At 40.9% G+C, this 24,059-nt stretch overlaps 1 protein-coding gene across 1 annotated transcript in view; it reads left to right on the top strand.

Moving 5' to 3' along the window:
• Window positions 1-24,059, top strand: part of LOC120041920 (beta-1,3-glucosyltransferase-like) — a 131,062-nt gene that overhangs the window by 74,341 nt on the left and 32,662 nt on the right. The window contains exons 8-11 of the mRNA XM_038986802.1: window positions 1,629-1,692; window positions 15,379-15,510; window positions 17,351-17,420; window positions 18,191-18,304. Coding sequence (XP_038842730.1) covers window positions 1,629-1,692; window positions 15,379-15,510; window positions 17,351-17,420; window positions 18,191-18,304 — 380 coding nt within the window. The remainder of the gene's footprint in view (window positions 1-1,628; window positions 1,693-15,378; window positions 15,511-17,350; window positions 17,421-18,190; window positions 18,305-24,059) is intronic.

Raw genomic sequence — 24,059 nt, 5'->3', positions numbered from 1 at the left:
TAGTCTCCCTCTACCATCCTTTAACCCTACTGTGGAATTTCTTTCCTTCTCAATGCGTTTTAGCCCATCAGTTTTGTTGTGACAAGTTAGGGGGGTATACAGAAGATAGCACTATTTGGTAAAAGACCAAGTCCATATTATGGCAAGAATAGCTCAAATAAGCAAAGAGAAATGACAGTCCATCATTACTTTAAGACATGAAGGTCAGTCAATCTGGAAAATATAAAGAACTTTTAAAGTTTCTTCAAGTGCAGTCGCAAAAACCATCAAGGGCTATGATGAAACTGGCTCTCATGAGGACCGCCAAAGGAATGGAAGACCCAGAGTTACCTCTGCTGCAGAGGATATGTTCATTAGAGTTAACTGCACCTCAGAAATTGCAGCCCAAATAAATGCTTCACATAGTTCAAGTAACAGACACATCTCAACATCAACTGTTCAGAGGAGACTGTGTGAATCAGGCCTTCATGGTCGAATTGCTGCAAAGAAACCACTACTAAAGGACACACATAAGAAGAAGAGACTTGCTTGAGCCAAGAAACACGAGCAGTGGACATTAGACCGGTGGAAATTTGTCCTTTCGTCTGATGAGTCCAAATTGGAGATTTTTGGTTCCAACCGCCATGTCTTTGTGAGACCCGGTCTGGTTGAACGGATGATCTCCGCATGTGTTTTTCCCACCGTATAGCATGGAGGAGGAGGTGTTATGGTGTGGGGGTGCTTTGCTGGTGACACTGTCTGTGATTTATTTAGAATTCAAGGCACACTTAACCAGCATGACTACCACATCATTCTGCAGTGATACGCCATCCCGTCTGGTTTGGGCTTAGTGAAACTATCATTTGTTTTTCAACAGAACAATGACCCAACACACCTCCAGGCTGTGTAAGGGCTATTTTACCAAGAAGGAGAGTGATTGAGTGCTGCATCAGATGACCTGGCCTCCACAATCCCACAACCTCAACCAAATTGAGATGGTTTAGTATGAGTTGGGCTGCAGAGTAAAGGAAAATCAGTCAACAAATGCTCAGCGTATGTGGGAACTCCTTTAAGACAGTGGATAAGCATTCCAGGTGAAGCTGGTTGAGAGAATGCCAAGAGTGTGCAAACCTGTCATCAAGGCAAAGGGTGGCTATTTGAAGAATCTCAAATATAAAATATATTTGGATTTGTTTAACACTTTCTTGGTTACTACATGATTCCATATGTGTTATTTCATAGGTTTAATGTCTTCACTAATATTCTACAATGTAGAAAATAGTAAAAATAAAGAAAAACCAAAAACCATACCATAGTAGGTGTTGTAATATATTTTTTATGTGAATCACATTTTTATTTGGCGTACCCCCGACGGCATTGCGCGTCCCCCTGGGGGGTATAGTTCAGGAATACCTGACCTATAGTTGTCAATGCTAACATAGATCTTGTTTCATCCCTAGTGGTTTTTAGAAACCTGAATAGCAACCACATCTCAGCAATAATGTTCTCTGCTGGACAATAACTTTTGTTATACTGTTTTTTTCATTATATCGTCAATCATTGTTACGTTCCTTGTGGTCTAGGGAAAATAATCATATTTTATTCAGTTCTAACTGCAAATTCTAATAGACAGTGATTTGATGTTCCAGGCTCGCAAACAAAGTGAGAGATGATCCACTCAAGTCTGACTTCACTATCGATCTGAAGCATGAGGTAAGATTTATATCCGACCGCATTATTGTTATGAGTTAAAATAAAATGTTATTGGTCGCGTACCCATATTTTGCAGATGTTATTGCGGGTGTAGCGAAATGGTTGGTTCTAATGAAAATGCTGTTAAAGAGTAATTTAAATAATTCGTTTTTAATATTTGGACATTTTGGCTACAGTTTATGACAGCATGGAGTAAAGCAGATGTTGTTATCGGATCATAATGTGTGTCACTAACCACGTTTCTATCCACAGTTTTATATGCACTTAAAGTCGTACCGTATAAAACAAGTCACGACAGCTTTGATGGAAACAGGAAGTTTCCGTACAATTTCATAAATGCAGACAGATAATTTTTTCATTCAACATGGTAGGATCTTTTTGTGTCTGTAAGATTAATTATGTGCGCAATGGTGGTGGAAACACCTTTATGCCTAAATATTGATATAATAGCATATTGAGATAAACTTGAAGTCACGCAATGATATAGTGTGCGGTCCTCCCACTACGAATCGGGAAACCATTCAGTTTATTAGGCTACAGATGAAATAAGTTATGTGATGAACTTCACAGGGTGGTGAAAGCGCACAGTGTTGATGCTCTTGTCCAATAAATATTGAGGGTCTTATTCTGGTGACATGATGCTTGACTGCTATTTGACAAATACAATAATTCTTGCTCTTGTCCATAATAATCTCATCATGTAGACTAGCCTACCCGCCCTGTATCTGTGAGCTGTTGGCTAGAGCGCACGTTCCAAGACCAGAGTAGGAACATTTGCTATTTAACGCAACAGTTTTTGTGACAAAACTATCGGTACAGTTGAAAATGCGATGGAAACACATTGGACTTTAGATTTGTATTCGGTACATGAAAACTTAAGTGGTAAAAGTATACTGAACAAAAATATAAACGCAACATGTAACAATTTCAAAGATTTTACTTAGTAACAGTTCCTAAAAGGAGATCAGTCAATTGAAATAAATTCATTAGGCCCTAATCTATGGATTTCACATGACTGGGAATACAGATATGCATCAGTTGGTCACAGATACCTTAAAAAAAGGTAGGGTGGATCAGAAAACCAGTGAGTATCTGGTGTGACCACCATTTTACTCATGCAGCGAGACACATTTCCTTCGCATAGAGTTGATTAGGCTGTTGATTGTGGCCTGTGGAATGTTGTCCCACTCCTCATAAATGGCTGTGCAAAGTTGCTGGATATTCGCAGAAGCTGGAACACGCAGCTGTACACGTCAATCCAGAGCATCCCAAACATGCTCAATGGGTGACATGTCTGTGGAGTATGCAGGCCATGGAAGAACTGGGACATTTTCAGCTTCCAGGAATTGTGTACAGATCCTTGTGACTTGGAGCTGTTCATTATCATGCGGAAACTTGAGGTGATGACGGCGGATGAATGGCACGACAATTGGCCTCAGGATCTCGTTACGGTATCTCTGTGTATTCAAATTGACATCGATAATATGCAATGGTTTTCATTGTCCGTAGATTATGATGGCCCAACCATAACCCCACCGCCACCATGGGGCACTCTATTCACAACATTAACATCAGCAAACCGCTCACCCACACAACGCCATACACATGGTCTGCAGTTGTGAGGCCGGTTGGACATACTGCCAAATTCTCTAAAACAACATTGGAGGTGGCTTATGGTAGAGAAATGAACATGACATTCTCTGACAACATCTCTGGTGGACATTCCTGCCGTCAGCATACCAGTGGCATGCTCCCTCAAAACTTGAGACATTTGTGTTGTGTTATAAAACTGCACATTTTAGAGTGGCCTTTTTTTGTCCCCAGCACAAGGTGCACATGTGTAAACGCACGCTCGGCATGTGATGTCCTTGTTTGCCATGAGTTATATAGACATGAAGAAATGCTCCGTTTGGGACATTATTGGATATATATGAGAAAAACATCCTGAAGATTGATTCTCAACTAAGTTTGACCAGCTTATTCGACTTTTAATATCACTTTTTGAAGTTTTCGTTCATTGCGCTAATGTGTATGGACACGTGTACTACACATGCTAGCCAAAGTTGCTAATTCGACAGAAGTAATGGACATTATAAAACAAAACAACAATTTATTGTGAAACTAGGATTCCTGGCACTGCATTCTGATGAAAGATCATCAAAGGTAAGGGAATATTTATGATGTAATTTCGTATTTCTGTTGACTCCAACATGGCGGAGAATGGCTGAGCGCCATCTCAGATTATTGCATGGTGTGCTTTTTACTAAAGTTATTTTTTAAATCTAACACAGCGGTTGCATTACGAACCAGTGTATCTTTAATTATATGTTAAACATGTATCTTTCATCAAAGTTTTCTGATGACAATTATCCCGGATCCGGGATGGGTAGTCCAGAAAGGTTTTAATCAGCTTCTTGAAATGCCACACCTGTCAGGTGTATGAATTATTTGGGCAAAGGAGAAATGCTCACTGACAGGGATATAAACAAATGTGTGTGCAACATTTGAGCGTATGGAAGGTTCCTGGGATCTTTTATTTCAGCTCAGGAAACATGGGACCAACAATTTACATGTTGCATTTATATTTTTGTTCAGTATACATTGTGTGCCCATTATATCATCACGCCATGGCTTTTGCCTGCAACAAGTCCATTTGGTGGAAACACACCACTGGTGGGAAAATTCACATATTTTCTTTATGCGAGTTCTAGAATGTTCTCATGAAAATCTGTCGCCAATTGGATGAATATCGAGTTTGACACTGCACATTCTTCGACTTGTATTATCCTTCTCTGCTGTCCCCTGTCCTTTCTTGCTGTTGATGGCAGGATATTCTATACACTATCATTGTCTTAAGCCTAGTAGATGCTAATCAAGTGAAGTATAATTTAAATATAACCTGGTGTCACAAACTCATTACATCTGACAATAGCCCAATAGAAGCAGTTTCCTCCTCATATCTACCTCCTCCTTAAGCCCAGCTGGCTGTCACATTGTTGTCTGAGGCACATTCTGGTCTTGTAACTTCGCCTTCATTCTTTTCTGTTTATTTAGCCTCATCTCAGAGCATCTTCAGTCCTTCATTCAGGGGAGAAATAGAATAGCACTCACTGTATGCCTGTCTCTCTCCCTCCCACTCTCTCACTCTTTCTCTCGGCTGGGTTTTTCTTCCATCTGTCTGGACTCACATTGCCTGTCACATTTCTCTGCCTCATGGATTTAGCCTCCGCTATGAAAGACAGGGAATAACACTTTACAATAAGGATATATTAACATTAGTTAATGCATTAGTTAAGCAGAATAAATAATTAATGAATATATCTATGAAGCATTAATTATTTGTATGTATGTTTACTAAGCCATCAAAAATGCATTAATAAATGATTTATAAAGCTGATATTTCATGTTAGTAAATAGGTATATAACCTTAAGTCCCAGCATCTAAACTATTCATTAATAAAATGGTCTGTCGGGACAGTTTCATGTTAGTAAAGGCTTAATTAATATTAACAGTATGTTACGTTTTTTTTATTAGTACATTATTTGTAGTTATGCTATTTCATGTTATTGAGAGATAATATCTTTATTCTTCTTTTAAAAATAGCTTGTGTGTGCTATATGTATTATTTCTTCATTTTAATTAGCTACGTTTCTTTGAGACTTATTGTAAAGTTGGTACAAATCGCACATTTACCATTGACTAAATAATCTGCCATGACAACTTGTTAAGCATTAGTGAACTAATGTTAACGGAAACTAACACACTTTTGTACATCGCGCTATTCCGTACAATTTACCTTATTTTAGCGTCCAAAAAACGTAATAATTTTAGGTCAACTGTAATATTGCATACCATTGTAAAGCACAATTTCTCCCCTTTTCAGCAAAATCAATGACGAGTCCTTCATGATGCCCGTCACTGCATGATTGAAGAAGGCAATGAGCTCCGTCGGGTCTTTTTAAAAATGGCGGGTGGGGTAGTGAAACCTACTGAGTGATAGTGAAAGGGGAGATATGTCGTATGAGGAAACAGATTTTTTTACCCGATCTGTCCAACTTATCACCTCTAAAATGTAAATAAAACACTATAAAGCGTTTATATAATGTGTCATTACATACCTATTTGAAAGTTTGTGTCGAATTTGAATCAGATTTTTAGTGCGGCGCTAAAGTTATCTTCAGAAGTAAACAGCGGCTGTCGTGGCTTTTGAGAGTCATGATGCCTTGCAGTGATTACGCAAAAAACGAATGCATTCAGTTGTACAATTGACTAGTTATCCCCCTTACCCTGTCTCTTTCTTGTTTTTTAACTGCGAGAGAAGTGCTACACCTGGTGGAAAGAGGCAGTCTGACACAGAATGAGTTGCATAATGCGTGCTGTACATTACGTCATGACACGTCACAATTTAACGTACTGCGTCAGAGGGGTCAGTTTTTTTCAACTTTTCAGCAATACTATCGGGCTATTACCATGTCAATTAACGCTTGAATAGAAACGTAGTTCACACCCCATATTTTGATGCCAACACAGTCGCTACAGTCCCTCTTTTGAATGCCGCGGTTGCGCAAATTTGTACGGAATGGGGTTGGTCACCGTTACTCCATGAAAAGAAAACAACAATTCAGAGTACGTAATTTATCTTTAATTTCAAAAACAGAATTGGCATCAAGCTTAGCTAACTTTAGCTTACTTGAAAGGTTAGCCTACCTAAACAGTAGCTAGCTAACAGCAGATAATGACTTGGTATAAATGTTGGCATTGAGCTTCAAAGACACTTGTATTTTGGTAGCTAAATGTTTGCTCTTGGTTGCTCTTATTGTAAGCCACGCTCAAGGTCCTAAATGATATCATAACCGTCATCTATAAGAGACATTACTGTGCAGCCGTATTCATCGACCTGGCCAAGGCTTTTGACTCTGTCAATCACCACATTCTTATTGGCAGACTCAACAGCCTTGGTTTCTCAAATGAGAAACCAAGGCTGGTTTACAAACTACTTCTCTGATAGAGTCCAGTGTGTGAAATCGGAGGGCCTGTTGTCCGGACCTCTGGCAGTCTCTATAGGGGTACCACAGGGTTCAATTCTCGGGCCGACTGTTTTCTCTGTATACATCAATGATGTCGCTCTTGCTGCTGGTGATTCTCTGATCCACCTCTAAGCAGACGGCACCATTCTGTATACTTTTGGCCCTTTGTTGGCCCTGTGTTAACTAACCTCCAGTCGAGCTTCAATGCCCTACAACTCTCCTTCCGTGGCCTCCAACTGCTCTTAAATACAAGTAAAACTAAATGCATGCTCATCTAACGATCACTGCCTGCAGCTGCCCACCCGTCCAGCATCACTACTCTGGATGGCTCTGACTTAGAATATGTGGACAACTACAAATACCTAGGTGTCTGGTTAGACTGTAAACTCTCCTTCCAGGCTCACATTAAGCATATCCAATCCAAAATGAAATCTAGAATCGGCTTCCTATTTCTCAACAAAACATCCTTCACTCATGCTGCCGAACATACCCTCGTAAAACTGACCATCCTAGCCGATCCTCGACTTTGGCGATGTCATTTATAAATTAACCTCCAACACTCTACTCAGAAAATTGGATGCAGTCTATCACAGTGCCATCCGTTTTGTCACCAAAGCCCCATATACTACCCACCACTGCGACCTGTATGCTCTCGTTGGCTGGCCCTCGCTTCACTCTCGTCGCCAAACCCACTGGCTCCAGGTCATCTACAAGTCTCTGCTAGGTAAAGCCTCGCCTTATCTCAGCTCACTGGTCACCATAGCAGCACCCACTCGTAGCACGCGCTCCAGCAGAGCTGTTGGCTGTTCAGTTGTGCCCAGAGTAAACTGGTGCCGAGAGTAAACCGCCTGCTACTCAGGCCCAGAAGCTAAGACATGCATATTATTAGTAGATTTAAATAGAAAACACTCTGAAGTTTCTAAAACTGTTTGAATGATGTCTGTGAGTATAACAGAACTCATATGGCAGGCAAAAATCTGAGAAAAAATCCAACCAGGAAGTGGGAAATCTGAGGTTTGTTTTCAAGTCTTTGCCTATTCAATATACAGTGGGAATTTGGTCCGACTGCACTTCCTAAGGCTTCCACTAGATGTCAACAGTCTTTAGAACGTTTCAGGCTTCTAATGTGAAGGGGGAGAGAATAAGAGCTGTTTGAGTCAGGGGTCTGGCAGAATGCCATGAGCTAAGTCATGCGTGCGGCTGTGAGAGCTAGCCGCGTTCCTTTTCATTTATAAAGACAAAGAAATTGTCCGGTGTGAATATTATTGAAGATTTATGTTAAAAACATCCTAAAGATTGATTCTATACATCGCATCGTTTGACATGTTTCTACGAACTAATATAACTTTTTTGACTTTTCGTCTGGACTAAGTGTGCCTGCGCCTCGTGAATTTGAATTTGTGAACTAAACGCGCAAACAAAAAGGAGGTATTTGGACATAAATTATGGACTTTATCGAACAAAACAAACATTTATTGTGAAACTGGGATTCCTGGGAGTGCGTTCTGATGAAGATCATCAAAGGTAAGTGAATATTTATAATGCTATTTCTGACTTCTGTTGACTCCACAACATGGCGGGTATCTGTATGGCTTGTTTTGGTGTCTGAGCGCTGTACTCAGATTATTGCATGATGTGCTTTTTCCATAAAGCTTTTTTGAAATCTGACACAGCGGTTGCATTAACCTTTCTAGCCCAGGGGTTCCGCTAGCGGAACACCCACAACATTCCGCTGAAAAGGCAGCGTGCGAAATTCAAAAATATTTTTTTGAAATATGTACAGTGGGGCAAAAAAGTATTTAGTCAGCCACCAATTGTGCAAGTTCTCCCACTTAAAAAGATGAGAGAGGCCTGTAATTTTCATCATAGGTACACTTCAACTATGACAAACAAAATGAGAATTTTTTTGGGATGTCATAGTCCTTTGACAGCTCTTTGGTCTTGGCCATAGTGGAGTTTGGAGTGTGACTGTTTGAGGTTGTGGACAGGTGTCTTTTATACTGATAACAAGTGCAAACAGGTGCCATTAATACAGGTAACGAGTGGAGGACAGAGGAGCCTCTTAAAGAAGAAGTTACAGGTCTGTGAGAGCCAGAAATCTTGCATGTTTGTAGGTGACCAAATACTTATTTTCCACCATAATTTGCAAATAAATTCATTAAAAATCCTACAATGTGATTTTCTGGATTTTTTTTTCTCGTTTTGTCTGTCATAGTTGAAGTGTACCTATGATGAAAATTACAGGCCTCTCTCATCTTTGTAAGTGGGAGAACTTGCACAATTGGTGGCTGACTAAATACTTTTTTGCCCCACTGTAACTTTCACACATTAACAAGTCCAATACAGCAAATGAAAGATAGACATCTTGTTAATCTACCCATCGTGTCCGATTTTTAAAATGTTTTACAGCGAAAACACAAGAATTATGTTAGATCACCACCAAATCCAAAAAACACACAGCCATTTTTCCCAGCCAAAGATAGTCACAAAAGCAGAAATAGAGATAAAATGAATCACTAACCTTTGATAATCTTCATCAGATGACACTCACAGGACATCATTTTAAACAATACATTTATCTTTTGTTCGATAATGTGCCATGTGCCTCCAAAATATCCGGAGTAATTACAGAGAGCCACGTCAAATAACAGAAATACTCATCATAAACTTTGATGAAAGATACATGTTTTACATATAATTAAAGATACACTTGTTCTTAATGCAACCGCTGTGTCAGATTTTTTTTAAACTACGTTAAAAGCATACCATGCAATAATCTGAGACGGCGCTCAGAAATACACAACATTTCTCCGCCATGTTGGAGTCAACAGAAATACGAAATTACATCATAAATATTCCCTTACCTTTGATGATGTTTCATCAGATTGCAGTGCCAGGAATCCTAGTTCCACAATAAATCGTTGTTTTGTTCGATAATGCCCATTACAATTAGCTACTTATGCTAGCACGTTTAGTTCACATGTCCAAACGCTGGCGCCGGTCCAGGCGAACTCGGACAAAAACTTCAAAAAGTCATATTCCAGGTCAAATAAACTGGTCAAATTAAGTAGAGAATCAATCTTCAGGATGTTGTTATCATATATATCCAATAACGTTCCAACTGGAGCATTCTTTTCAGTCTCTATAAGTAATGGAACACATGGCCATATCATGACTAGCGCGGTGACCAAGAACTAGCATTCTGCCAGACCACTGACTCAAATAGCCATCCGGCCCCACATCACACTAGAGGCTTCATTCCACTTTCTACTGACTGTTGACATCTAGTGGAAGGCGTAGGAAGTGCGAACAGATCCATATCTTACTGGGATGTGAATAGACAATGTGTTTAACCACCTTTAATCAACCAGCCCCAGAATTTCCACTTCCTGTTTGGAAGTTTGCCTGCCATATGAGTTCTGTTATACTCACAGACATAATTCAAAGAGTTTTAGAAACTTCAGAGTGTTTTCTATCCAATAGTAGTAATAATATGCATATATTAGCATCTGGGACAGAGTAGGAGGCAGTTCACTATGGGCACGCGATTCATCCAAAGTGAAAATGCTGCCCCCTATCCCTAAAAAGTTAAGGAGAAGTATATCTTTAATTCCATGTATACCACTTGTATTTTCATCAACATTTATGATGAGTATTTCTGTAAATTGATGTGGCTCTCTGCAAAATCACCGGATGTTTTGGAAGCAAAACATTACTGAGCAAACACGCCAATGTAAACTGCGATTTTTGGATATATATATGAACTTTATCGAACAAAACATACATGTATTGTGTAACATGATGTCCTATGAGTGTCATCTGATGAAGATCATTAAAGGTTAGTGTTACGTTCCCCAGTTTCTGTGTTGTAGTTTGTGTATTTGAGTATGTGTGTTTCAGGAGATGGCTTCCTGAATTCTCCCCAAGCAGCTGATTGGCAGCCCCATTGATGATTGGAGCTGACCCCGCCCCCTCGTCAAGTTACAGCTGTATCCGATTAGACTCCTTCTGAAGCTATATAAAAGCCTGTGTTCTGTTCAGGAGAAAAATAATGCAGAGAGAGGGAGATGATTGCTGAGAGAGGAGGCTGATGGCTGAGGTTCTTATTATGTTGGTTGTTGCTGAGAGTGAGACAGGCAGTTGGTATGTACTATGTTAGTTATTGATGGGAGCAGCTTTGGTATGATCTGTGTGAGTTTGTTGCTCAGTCAGAGCCTATTTAATGTCCTGTGTTTCTCTGTGTTTGTGAAATTGTTTATAATATTCTGTTTCATTTGTTCCCAGGGGGAAGGGGAAGGCACCTAGGGAGTGCTTAGGCAAGAGGCCCGCGGGCATACATATACCCGTAGTATATTCACTGTCTAGGCACACTAGGTAAGACCTGGGCGGACCACCCCCTGTATTTTGTTTAGCGCACCAGGTGGTGCTAAGTTTAGTGGGTAGGCAGGTAAGGTAGGAGAGGGGGCTTTGATATTTACTTTCTTTGCTTTGGTTCCGTCCAGCCCCTTTTCCCCAAATTACCGTGTGAAGGAATAAATTCCTAGTAAACGGTAAATTCTCTGCCTTTTGTCATCCTTACTCGCACCTACAGTCCATACCTCTTTCACTTCACGGGGAGTTGAGAAATAGCAGGGTGTTGCGTTCCCTCTTCTTAGAGGTGTGCGTAACAGTTAGTGATTCATTTTATTTCTTTCTGCTTTTGTGACTCCTCTCTTTGGCTGGAGAAATGGCTGTGTTTTTCTGTGACTAGGTGCTGACCTAACATAATCGCATGGTATGCTTTCGTTTTAAAGCCTTTTTGAAATCGGACACTGTGGTGGAATTAACAACAAGTTTATCTTTAAAATGGTGTATAATACTTGTATGTTTGAGAAATTTGAATTATGAGATTTCTCTATGAATTTGGCGCCCTGCAGTTTCACTGGCTGTTGTCAAATCGATCCCGTTAACGGGATTTCATCCGTAAGAAGTTAATGGTCTCTTTTCCAAGTTTAAACATTCAACATTGGCCATGCTGTCAATGAAGCATGATTTGTGGAGCGCTCAAAACTGTTAACTCAGAACTGCGAAAACTTTACTTCAGTGAGTTCAAGACAACTGGGAAGTCAAGAAGAAATAAGCACCGACTGAAAATACGTTTTGAACGGTAATCCAACTCGGAACTGTAAATCCGGCCTCTTTCTAGAGCTATGACCTGAAGATCAATGACGACGTCATGATTCAACGTTTTTTCCGAGTTCCCAGTTGCTTTGAAAGCATCATAAATCCAGAAAATGCCAGACTTGGTTGACAAAATTTGCCTACGATGGACCACGTCGCCACCTTAAAGTGAGCACAGCACAACAAGGATGAGTCCAAAAATATATTGTATTAAGCTGCATAAATTATGTAATATGCCAGGGAGATATGTATACTGTAGCTAAGAAAGTAATACTTAGTGTATGACTTGGTGGTGCACATGTAGCATATAACCTGTTTTAAAGAAATGTTGTAAGAGCTTTCATTGTCTGCTTGTATGCCCCCTTTATTTATCCTACGGTTCTGACTTGGTGTACAGGGAGAACACTGTAAGAACGGCCCATGTTCTGAATTCTGTCCCTGTACATTTCAAAAGTTCTGAACAAATAGTGATATTGACTACGTCCATTCTAGCTCGCTCATTAATGGCTTAATCGGAATTATAGATTGTTTTTTATCCGCTTGTCGTCCCCTTATGCCATAGTTTGTACATCTCAATTGTCAGTAGAAATCACATTTGTTTAAGCAAGTCAGCCATATCAGCTATGTTTTTTTGAAGGCATTAAATGAGGCTGAATGAACTGTTTTGTTGCTAGACAAGGCTCCGCTGATAGCCATGTGGTAAGCCAGTGGTAAGATGTTGGGACTGCTGTTGGGACAGCTTTATGTAGGTCCTAACAGTTTGTGGGCACCGTTTTTTCACCATTATAGTGCAATTAATGTATTTAATGTTGTGTTGTGTAATGGCTTTGCTGGCATGCATCCCACTTTTTTATTTTTGCTCCACCAAGATTTACATGCTAAAATCGCCACTGATAACCATGCATGTGGTGTGATCCTATTTGAAACCAATCAAAAGCCAAGAACACACAAACACTTACAACTACCTTAAACAATCAGACACAGTGAACGGTGAAAAACCTGTATGAATTAATATTTTATATCAGTATCAAATTGGTTTTTCTTTAATTTTACTATTTTCTACATTGTAGACATCAAAACTATGTAATAACACATATGGAAACATGTAGTAACCAAGAAAGTGTTAAACAAATCGAAATCTATTTTATATTTGAGATTCTTCAAAGTAGCCACCCTTTGCCTTGATGACAGCTTTGCACACTCTTGGCATTTTCTCAACCAGCTTCATGAGGTAGTCACCTGGAATGCATTTTAATTAACAGGTGTGCCTTAAGTTAATTTGTGGAATTTCTTTCTTGATGCGTTTGAGCCAGTCAGTTGTGTTGTGACAAGTTAGGGGTGGTATGCAGAAGATAGCCCTATTTGGTAGAAGACCAAGTCCATATTATGGCAAGAACAGCTCAATTAAGCAAGGAGAAACGCCAGTCCATCATTACTTTAAACATGAAGGAGCAGGCACAGGACGTACCGGACTGGGAACACGCACTTCAGGGAGAGTGCGAGGAGGAGGCACAGGACGTACTGGGCTGTGGAGGCGCACTGGAGACCTGGTGCGTAGAGCTGGCACAGATGGTGCCGGAACGATGACACACTCCGCACGGCGAGTGCGGGGAGCTGGCACAGGACGTACTGGGCTGTGTATGCACACTGGAGACCTGATGCTTAGAACCGGCACAACTTGTACTGGAATGGTGACACACACTTCAGGGCGAGTGCGTGGAGGAGACACAGGACGTACCGGACTGTGGTGGCGCACTGGAGTCCAGTTGTGTGAAACTGGTGCAGATGACACCGGACTGGTGTCACGCTCCTCAGCATGTCTGCTCTGCAGCACTCTCATCGTCACCACCTCTCTCCGGAATCTTTCGGCGAGTTCCTCCGACTCCCTGGCGGTCTCTGGCTCATTCCTCGGCTCCGCCGACCACCCCGTGTGCCCCCCCCCAAAGAAATCGGGCTGTCCTTTGGGCTTTCTACCTGGCCGCGAACCCCGGCGTCGTTGCTGTCCTCCCTTCTCTCCTGTCGTCTGTCTTCCCGGCAGGCTTTTGTATCTTGCCAAGACTTCCTCCCAAGTCCAGGATATTCTCTCCTCGATCTCCTCCCAAGTCCAGGATGCCATCTCCTCCTGGGCACGCTGCTTGGTCCTGGTGTGGTGGGATCTTCTGTCACGGCTGTGTGTAGAGACGGACCAAGGCGCAGCGTGCTCTGAGTTCCACATCTTTATTTTCTTGTGAAACTTACAAAACAAAAAGGAAACAAGCAACGACCCGTAACGTGCACATGCACTAACTCAAAACAAGATCCCACAAAAAACCAGTCGGGAAATGGCTGCCTAAATATGATCCCCAATCAGAGACAACGATAAACAGCTGCCTCTGATTGGGAACCATACCAGGCCAACATAGAGATAAAACAACCTAGATAACCCACTCTAGTCACACCCTGACCTAACCAACATAGAGAATAAAAGGCTCTCTATGGTCAGGGCGTGACACATATGCGGAAAATAACCTAATAAATACTGTAAAATATGGTGGTTGATCTTTGATGTTATTGGGGCTGTTTTGTTTCCACTGGTCCTGGGACCCTTTTTTAAGGTTAACGGCATCATGAACTCTAGTAGTTGTAGAACATTTTAACCAAAAACCTGGTTGCCTCTGTCAGGAGGCTGAAACTTGGTCGCAAATGAAACTTCCATTAAGACGATGACCCCAAGCACACATCAAAATCCACAAAGAAATGGTTAATTGACCAGAAAATCAAAATTTTGGACAGTTTCTGGACTTGAACACCATTAATAACCTGTGGTTTGAATTGCGGAGGGCAGTACATAAACGCAGACCGAACGATATCAAGGATCGGGAAAGTTTCTGTATAGAGGAATAGTCTAAGATCCCTCCCAGTGTGTTCTTACAATCTCATAAAACATTATAGAAAAAGGCTAAGTGCCATTATCCTCACAAGGGGAGGGTGCACCAAGTATTGAAAACAAGGGTGCCAACAATTTTGACATCTTTAAAAAATATATATATATTTCTTGTTAAACAAAATACTTTTTGTATTAGTATTTTATACAGTCATTTCCGATGTGTCTGTAAAGCCTTCTGCATGCTTCTGTATGGCTGGCGTCTCACATACTACCTTTGCTTGAAAAACAAGAAAAAGCGGCAATAGTACTGTTTGTCCACCTTGAGACGCCGTAGCGTAAGAACTCAAGAAATCTGTCATAATTTTGACATTTTGTCGAGGAGATCTTAGTCGCGCAATTTTACATTTAAGACGTTTGGTGCAGTATTTTTTTAAGTGAATTTTTTTTGCATGAAAACCATTTGTCTCTCGTTGAATGACAACAAACACTTCATTAAATAATCCCTACTGTTGACCAATCACCGACGAAGGGGCGTAGACTTCAGCTACCGACTTTGGCTTGCTTCTAGAAGAACATTTGTTTGCATGAACAGCTGAAAAAAACAATAACAGTATCTTCCCGTGTTGTTGCAGGTGGCTCTGTATATCTGGGAGAATGGCCAAGGACCTCGTCTGACGGCAGTCCCAGAGCTGTGTACTGAGCCAGAACACTCTCCCACTGCCCAACACTGTGCTACCACGCTCAGGAGACTTGCTCCCCTGTGTGTAGGTACCAAGTTGTGCATACTGTACATCACAGGTCTATTCTTAACCACAGATCTTGGTCGAAATAATTGTTTTTTTGTTTCAGCTTACTTACTTGATTGGGGTTTAAATGAAATTGCACCAATGGAATAGTGCCAACCCCACCCACTAAAACCAAGTATTTTTGGGGAAAAATATATATGCTTTGGACCCAATTCTGCTCCACCCCCCAGGAACGATGATTGTGTCCGTCTTTATGCATGCAAACTATCAGAAAGTTGGAGAATCTCAGGATGACCTTATTACTCAAATCCTCTTTCTCCCTCAAGCAATATTTTAAAGAACCCTCAAATCCTCTTCCAGTACTTTACATTCCTGGGTGAGGCACTCTTCAGCAGGCTACACCCTCCATACTGGAATTCCGTCTCACAGCGGCAGCCCTCAAGAGCCGTGTTGGTGTCACACCTTTTCTCCAGCCCCACAGCAGTACACCTGATGAATCCAATTGTGGGCTGAAATAAAAAGTAGTTATTAGTTCATTTGAATCAGGTGTGGAGTGTTGAGCTGAAAAATGTGATGCCAGCAACATGGCCATTGAGGACCGCCGCTGCCCACCCAACACAAATCACTGTGTTGAGCTCTGGCCTATTAGTTTGTGCTCAGATGCGCTTAATATATTCCCTCTGTTCTTGATGCCTGTCAGTCTGTCTGCCTAGTACCCCTGGAAGTGTTGCCTTTCCTCAGCCTGATCTGAATATTCGATAGTGCTCAGAGAGAACAAGGTGCCCTCTCTCCTTTTACTCTTTCTCCTCTCTCATTCCCCTTAGGGAGAGAGATCCAGGGCTATCCTGGCTCTCTCCTTTTAGTCTTTCTTCTACCCTTCCTCCCTCCTACCATTCCTCCCTAATTTTAATACATTTAAATTACGTTTTAGTCATTTAGCAGACACTCTTAACCAGAGTGACTTACAGTGAGTGCATACATTTTCATACTCCCTCCAAACCCTTTCTCCCCCTCTGATCTATGACTATGCTGGCTCTCTCCTTTTAGTCTCCTTCTACCCTTCCCCCCTACTACCCTTTCTCCCCTGCTTATCTATGACTATGCTGGCAGTCTCATTTTAGTACCCTTCCTGCCTCCTTCTCTTTCTCCCCCTCTTATCTATGACTATGCTGACTCTCTCCTTATAGTCCCATTTCTACCCTTTCTCCCTCCTACCCTTTCTCCCCTGCTGATCTATGAGTATGCTGGCTCTCTCCTTTTAGTCTCCCTCCTACCCTTCTTCCCTCCTATCTTTTCTCAACATCTTCCCACTAACCTGGCCAGAGCTCTAGTATGCCGAGAAGACAGAGAACTCATAGGACTTCATTATAAATTGCACCCTATTCCCTTTATAGTATACTACTTTTGCCCTGGTGAAACGTAGTGTACTACATAGGGAATAGGGTGCCATTTGAGACGCATGCATTAAGCAGAAAGCCTTGAGCCTCACAGAGAGGCAGAGGACAGCCTATCAGCAGGGTGTATGGCCTCCCTCTGGCATCAGCCTGAGAGCCACAGACAGACATGCAGTAGATCTGATCACTTAAATAAATATGGCCAGTTTACATTTAACTCTCAAATAATAACCTAATAATACCGCATGTGTCATCTTGAGGAACTTGTCAAGATTCACAAGGTCTCTTCAACATGGGCAGGGAATTTGAAAAAGTTAGTTGTGCTTCAACAACGATAACAGCTCCCCTTTTGGGACGTATGTTCCATAACTAGGGCCCAGTGTTTTTCCTGATCATGTGACCTGACCAGGAAAAACTCTGGGCCCTAAAATATATGTCTAATTTTTATATTCCTCTTCTTACAGGGGGAGCCTGTAAAGAAGGAAGACATCTTTGTTGCTGTGAAAACTTGCAAGAAGTTTCACAGTGAGAGAGGTGAGTCAGACTGTTGAAGCTCACCTGAAGCTCTGGGGTGGTTAAACTCAGACAGGGTCCATATAATGTCAACATTTGCTCTATTCTTCTAAGGGATGGAATGTATTTTTAGCCTTTGAGATGTGTGCCTGGTAAAGTACTGACTCTGTGGTGGCCTGGTTTAACTCTCAGCACAAGATGTCAGTCACAAACTTGCTTTGACATGGCGTAGAGGTGGATTGGTACCCCCCGACAGCCTAACTGTTAATGTAGCTTTCATGGCAGCGCTGGGTCAAAAGTACCAGGAATCAAGTAAAACTTAATGAGACAGATAACATTTTGCCGTTAGAATTTCGGAACCATCCGGAAAATTCTACATAAGCTCCAGCTGACATGTCGTTCACAGCTAATTGCTCTGATTTATAATTATTACAGTCATCCTCAACTAACACACAGACATAACTAAAAGGGACATTATATGTATTTATGGTGTGAAAAAATAGTATTTTGTAATTTACTATTTTTCCCCTCAGTTGACTCCAGTCCTTTACTGCTTTTGACTCTTGACTTTCTGTGTTTTTTATTTATTTTTACAGGTCCAATTCTTTTACATTGAAAATGAAAAAACTACAAAAACATCTATTGAAATGTTTATTTCAAAAATGTCTGTAAAAGACAAATAATGTTTTTAACATTCATTATTAGTAATTGCTGCAAGTTTTCTGTGTACAGAAGCCTGATTCTACTTACTATTGTGAAAGTGTATTATTTGACCTGTTGTCCTGCCCCAGTCCCAGTGGTGAAGAAGACGTGGGAGAGAGAGGCATCTCTGTTGGAGTATTACAGTGACCACACTGACCCCTCCATACCTACCATCGACCTAGGAGTCCCCAACACAGAGAGAGGTGAGTTAGTCCATGGCCTGTATCCATAAAATGTCTGAGTAGGAGTGCTAATCTAGGATCAGTTTAGCCTTTTAGATCATAATTATTAAGATTACGTGGACAAGTCTGACAAACTTTTATTTGGGAGTGTCCCTTTAACTCTGGCAGATGGCGAGTCTGATACTACAGGTACAGCAAGGTACGTTATGCCAGTCTACCAAAGCACGGCACGTTGTATTGTGTTATTATTTAACCTTTACCGAACCTCAACCCCGTATCCGGGATCACCCCCCACCCCCTCCACACTGATTAGCATCGCTAGCATAGCGTCACAATTAAATAGTAGCATCTAAATATCATTAAATCACAAGTCCAAGACACCAAATGAAAGATACAGATCTTGTGAATAAAGCCACCATTTCAGATTTTTAAAATGTTTTACAGGGAAGACAAAATATGTAAATCTATTAGCTAACCACGTTAGCAAAAGACACTACTTTCCTAACTCCATCAGTTTCTTACTCCATCAGGTGCTATCACCAATTCGGCCAAATAAAGATATTGATAGCCACTAACCAAGAAAAAACCTCATCAGATGACAGTCTGATAACATATTTATTGTATAGGATAGGTTTTGTTAGAAAAATGTGCATATTTCAGGTATAAATCCTAGTTTACAATTGCACCCACCATCACAACTCGACTAGAATAAATACACAGAGCAACGTGTATTACCTAATTACTAATCATAAAACATTTCTTAAAAATACACAACTCACAGCAATGGAAAGACACAGATCTTGTGAATTCAGACAATATTTCAGATGTTCTAAGTGTTTTACAGCGAAAACACAATAAATCGTTATATTAGCATACCACATATGCAAACGTTACCCGACCATTGATTCAAGCCAAAGAGAGCGATATCGTTATCATCGCCAAAATATATTAATTTTTTCACTAACCTTCTCAGAATTCTTCCGATGACACTCCTGTAACATCATATTACAACATACATATAGAGTTTGTTCGAAAATGTGCATATTTAGCCACAAACAACCGTGGTTATACAATGACAATACTAGCAAAACTAGCCTGAAAATGTCGGGCGCCATCTTTCACAGTGATCTTGTCTCATGAATAACTATTCATAAACTTGACTAAAAAAATATAAGTTGGACAGCTATCGAAAGACAAATTAGTTCTTAATGCAATCGCTGAATTACATTTCTAAAATTATCCTTACTGTGCAATACAGGGTTCGCCAAGCGAAGCTATACCAAACAAAATGGCGGAATATGCGTTTAAAATTTTTCGACAGAACAACGATTTATCATCTTAAATATTTCTTACTATGAGGTGATCTTCCATCAGAATCTTGGGCAATGTATCCTTTCTTGGATCTAATCTTCTTTTGGTCGAAAGATGTCCTCTGTCCGTCGAAATGCCCACTAACGTTCGACCGGGACCCCGAAACGTGCCCAAAGCTTCAAAGAGCATCACATAGAAATGCCTCAAAATCGCACTAAACGGATATAAATTGCTATAAAACGGTTTAAATTAACTACCTTATGATGTTTTCAACACCTATAACGAGTAAAAACATGACCGGCGCTATATTACTGGCTAAACCAAGGCTTGGAAAAAGCCCAGTCCGACGTCCTTCTTGCGTTGAGCGCAGGGTCCAAAAGAACGCTACTTCCGGTATTTGGTGATTTATAGAGGCACTGATTGCGCAATCGACTCCATTCAAATTGTCACCACTTACTGACATCTAGAGGAAGGCGTGGGCAGTGTTTGTATCCTCATAGGATTTACAGTGACTTTAAAACTGATCTGGAACCAGAGGCCAAGATTACTGAATTCTCACTCACTGGGAGGAAAAATGCTGTAGAATGAGTTCTGTTTCACTCAGAGACATAATTCAAACGGCTATAGAAACTAGAGAGTGTTTTCTATCCAATAATAACAATAATATGCATATTGTACGAGCAAGAATTGAGTACTAGGCAGTTTAATCTGTAGAGCAAATTATGCTAATGCGAAACAGCACCCCCTATAGTGGCAAGAAGTTTAAACAAGAATGTTGATGCACTCTGTAAGTGAAATTTTTGCTTTACTGTTTAAACTAGATGATAGGAACAATGTAACCAATTTTCAGCAAGTTTCAACCATGAAATTGAAAAAACACAAATTTGTAATCGTAATTTCTATATTGCCAGATGCTACCCCTCATCCCTGATTCTCTGCTGGACGTGCAATATCAGGTGCACCTGTGGTTTCAATCAAATTATCTATAACCTATAGCTATACTATAGGTCTAGGCTATACAAAGTACAACGTTTTATTTATGCGGAAATGTACTTCCTTCCTGAGTTTTTGCGCTGCTGGGATGGTGTTAATATAATTAGACTACACTGCATACACACTAATGGATAGGCTATCCCATTCATGATGGATAGGCTATCCCAATAACAATTATATCAGTGTGTGCAGACTACTGATGTCCTGTTAAGTTTGAGAGTAAGAGCGTGAACATTTTGAGGAACGGAGGTTAACTTCAATTTTACATTTACATTTAAGTCATTTAGCAGACGCTCTTATCCAGAGCGACTTACAAGTCTCTCAATCAGAGATGGGTGCTGAAAGTAGGCTAATTCGAGAAGGCTTAATTCATTTAAACAGTCTTCATTTTAATTCAACCTTTATTTTATTAAAAAATGTTTTGTACTTTTTTGTACCCTTTTTTTCTCCCCAATTTCATGAAATTTAATTGGTAGTTAGTCTTGTCCCATCGCTGTAACTGCCCTACGGACTTGGGAGAGGCAAAGGCCGAGTCATGCGTCCTCCGAAACACGACCCTGCCAAGCCGCACTGCTTCTTGACACACTGCTTGCTTAACCTGGAACCAATGTGTCGGAGGAAACGCCATCCAGCTGGTGACCGAGGTCAGCTTGCAGGAGCCCGGCCCGCCACAGGGAGTCGCTAGAGCGTGATGGGACAAGGATAATCCGGCCGGCCAAAACCACCTCTAACCCGGACGATGCTGTGCCAATTGTGTGCTGCATCATGGATCTCCCAGTCACGGCCGGCTGTGACACAGCCTGGGATCAAACCCAGATCTGTAGTGACGCCTCAAAGACTGCGATGCAGTGCCTTTTACCGCTGCGCCACTCACTCCTAAAAGGTAGGCTAAGAGGTAGGCCTAGGGCTGTTACGGGGACCGTATTACCGCCACACTGGCAGTCATGAGTCATGACGGCAGTCAAATTCCACGTAACTGTTTAATCACGGTAATTAGGCTTCTCCATGCACTGATGCTGCTGATGGTCATTAGCAGCCTACAAAACTTGCTAACTGCCTGGTACTCAGCACTTCATTGTCCCTCTGACATCAATGCAAAATGTAATCGAAAATCTAATCAAACACTTCATGAGAGCCCGTGAGCTCATGTTCCGCAACATTTCAATGCAATTGCGTGAGAAAACAGAGTTCTGATGGCCTCTTAAAAAGAGGAGAATCCCATCAGCTTTCTATAGGATAGGCCTACTATATTTATTTCTTAACTTTCCTAGTATTAAGCACATTGCTTCACTTTACGACACGAGTATAGCCTACCTGGCTAGCATGAAAATAAACCACGGGAAAAGCATCTTCCATTTGCTATTTAAGCGCATAGATGACATGTATTTTTTTCCCCATGCCCCTGTTCCCGAGACACGTGCATGATAATGGTTCATTCTAAATCAAAACTAATTTCACACATATATTATGTAATATATGTAAAGACAAAATTAAATTAAGAATAGTCTGATGTGTGACAATATTAGCCTATAACTTGTGAACGATGTATTATCAATGATGCCCAACTTGTGTAGTAAGGCAAGAAACAGCGCATGGCTACTTTTTAAAATCATAGTCACACTCCTCATGTAGCCTAGCCCATAGGCCTATATGTTTTGATAAGGTTTGTATCACAACTAAAGTGGCCAAATAACTTAAAATTAAGCACATTAATCCGCCTTATAACCGCTGGAGAGCCTAACTGGCATACAATTTGGGGAAGATAATTTCCCCCATAAAAATGAATCTTTATAATAAAGCATTACATGCATAATCACTTTTAAGAACAGTGTTTTTACGCTAATTGATTGCATCCTGGAACATTGTGTGTGCATTACTGCTCTTAAAATGTGATGAAATAGCTTAATAGTTCATCAACATTTTAAGCTAAACATTCTGATCTGTTGCATCAGCCTCTTTCTTTTTTGATGCAAGTAGTTGTATTAATTCGGGATCCATCGCATCCAACAACTGCCCCAGAGTACGTTTGGAATATTTATTTCTTGCACAGAGGACAAGTTGACCAATAGAATAGGTAAACTTTTTTTGTACTAGTAGATTGACATTTTGCTGTTCGTTAGGCCTACTCATCTTGTTGGCTTACATCTTCTGTATGCGTCTCGGAATTCGATAAGAGTGTCTGACTTCATTCACTTGTAGTCTACTTCTTAGCTGAAATACCTGTGAGAAGGACCCGATCACGTGACGGGTATTAGCTGATAAGTATTGGGATATGTGAGTGAGATGTGCTTCGGAGCACGGCAGCCAGGAGGGGATTATAATTATTATATTCAGCCCAAGGGCAAAACGTCCACTTTGGCCGCAAAAGGCATAGATTTTTTAGGGGGCATTACGGCCACACAAGGGGGACGCCGGCAGGATGTTCGAGGCTTGGTGCGAGTATTATCAAGTGCTTGACAAAAATGTTTTTTTTTCGATTATTATCGAGTATATTGGTTCCTGACTTCCCTGAAAAGTTGCATATCGCGGGGGCTATTTGATGCTAATGCAGAACGCCACAGGATGTTTTTTGTGCTGGTCAAGGGCAGTCAAGTCTGGGGTGAATCAAGGGCTATATTTGTTTTTAGTTCTACATTTTTTTAATGGGGCATGCTTATTTAAGATGGTGAGGAAGGCACTTTTTAAATAGCAACCAGGCATCCTCTACTGACAGGATGAGGTCAATATCCTTCCAGGATACCCGGGCCAGGTTGATTAGAAAGGCCTGCTCGCAGAAGTGTTTTAGGGAGCGTTTGACAGTGGTTTGATTGTTAATGAGAGACTGATGAAGTGTTGTCAGCTTCAACAAGAAACAAATCAGAGCTCATGCCTTTCATGCAACTTTTTTCAAAACATCATTAGAGTCCCACCATGCAGCTTTAGAATGTAGTAAAAATCTAAGTATACAGTGCATTCGGAAGGTTTTCAGACCCCTTGACTTTTTCCACATTTTGTTACGTTACAGCTTTATTCTATAATTGATTCAGAATTTGTTTTTTATCAATCTACACACTATACCACATAATGACAAAGCAAAACATTTTTTTTTGTTGAATTTCTGGAAAATGTATACAAATTTAAAAACAGAAATACATTATTTACATAAGTATTCAGACCTTTTGCTAAGAGACTCAAAATTGAGCTCAGGTGCATCCTGTTTCCATGGATCATCCTCGAGATGTTTCTACAACTTCATTGGACTCGAGGTGAATGAGGTCAAAGGATTTGTCCGAAGTGCGCCGAGACAGGATTGTGTCAAGGCACAGATCTGGGGAAGGGTACCAAAAAATTCTGCAGCATTGAAGGTCCCCAAGAACACAGTGGCCTCCATCATTCTTAAATGGAAGAAGTTTAGAACCTCCCAAGACTCCTCCTAGAGCTGGCCGCCCGGCCGAACTGAGCAATCGAGGGAGAAGGACCTTGGTCAGGGAGA

The sequence above is a fragment of the Salvelinus namaycush genome, unplaced genomic scaffold, assembly GCF_016432855.1.
Source record: "Salvelinus namaycush isolate Seneca unplaced genomic scaffold, SaNama_1.0 Scaffold58, whole genome shotgun sequence".
Classification (NCBI taxonomy): domain Eukaryota; kingdom Metazoa; phylum Chordata; class Actinopteri; order Salmoniformes; family Salmonidae; genus Salvelinus; species Salvelinus namaycush.
The sequence above is the reverse complement of the archived record's forward strand: the minus strand, read 5'-3'. Positions and strand labels throughout refer to the sequence as shown.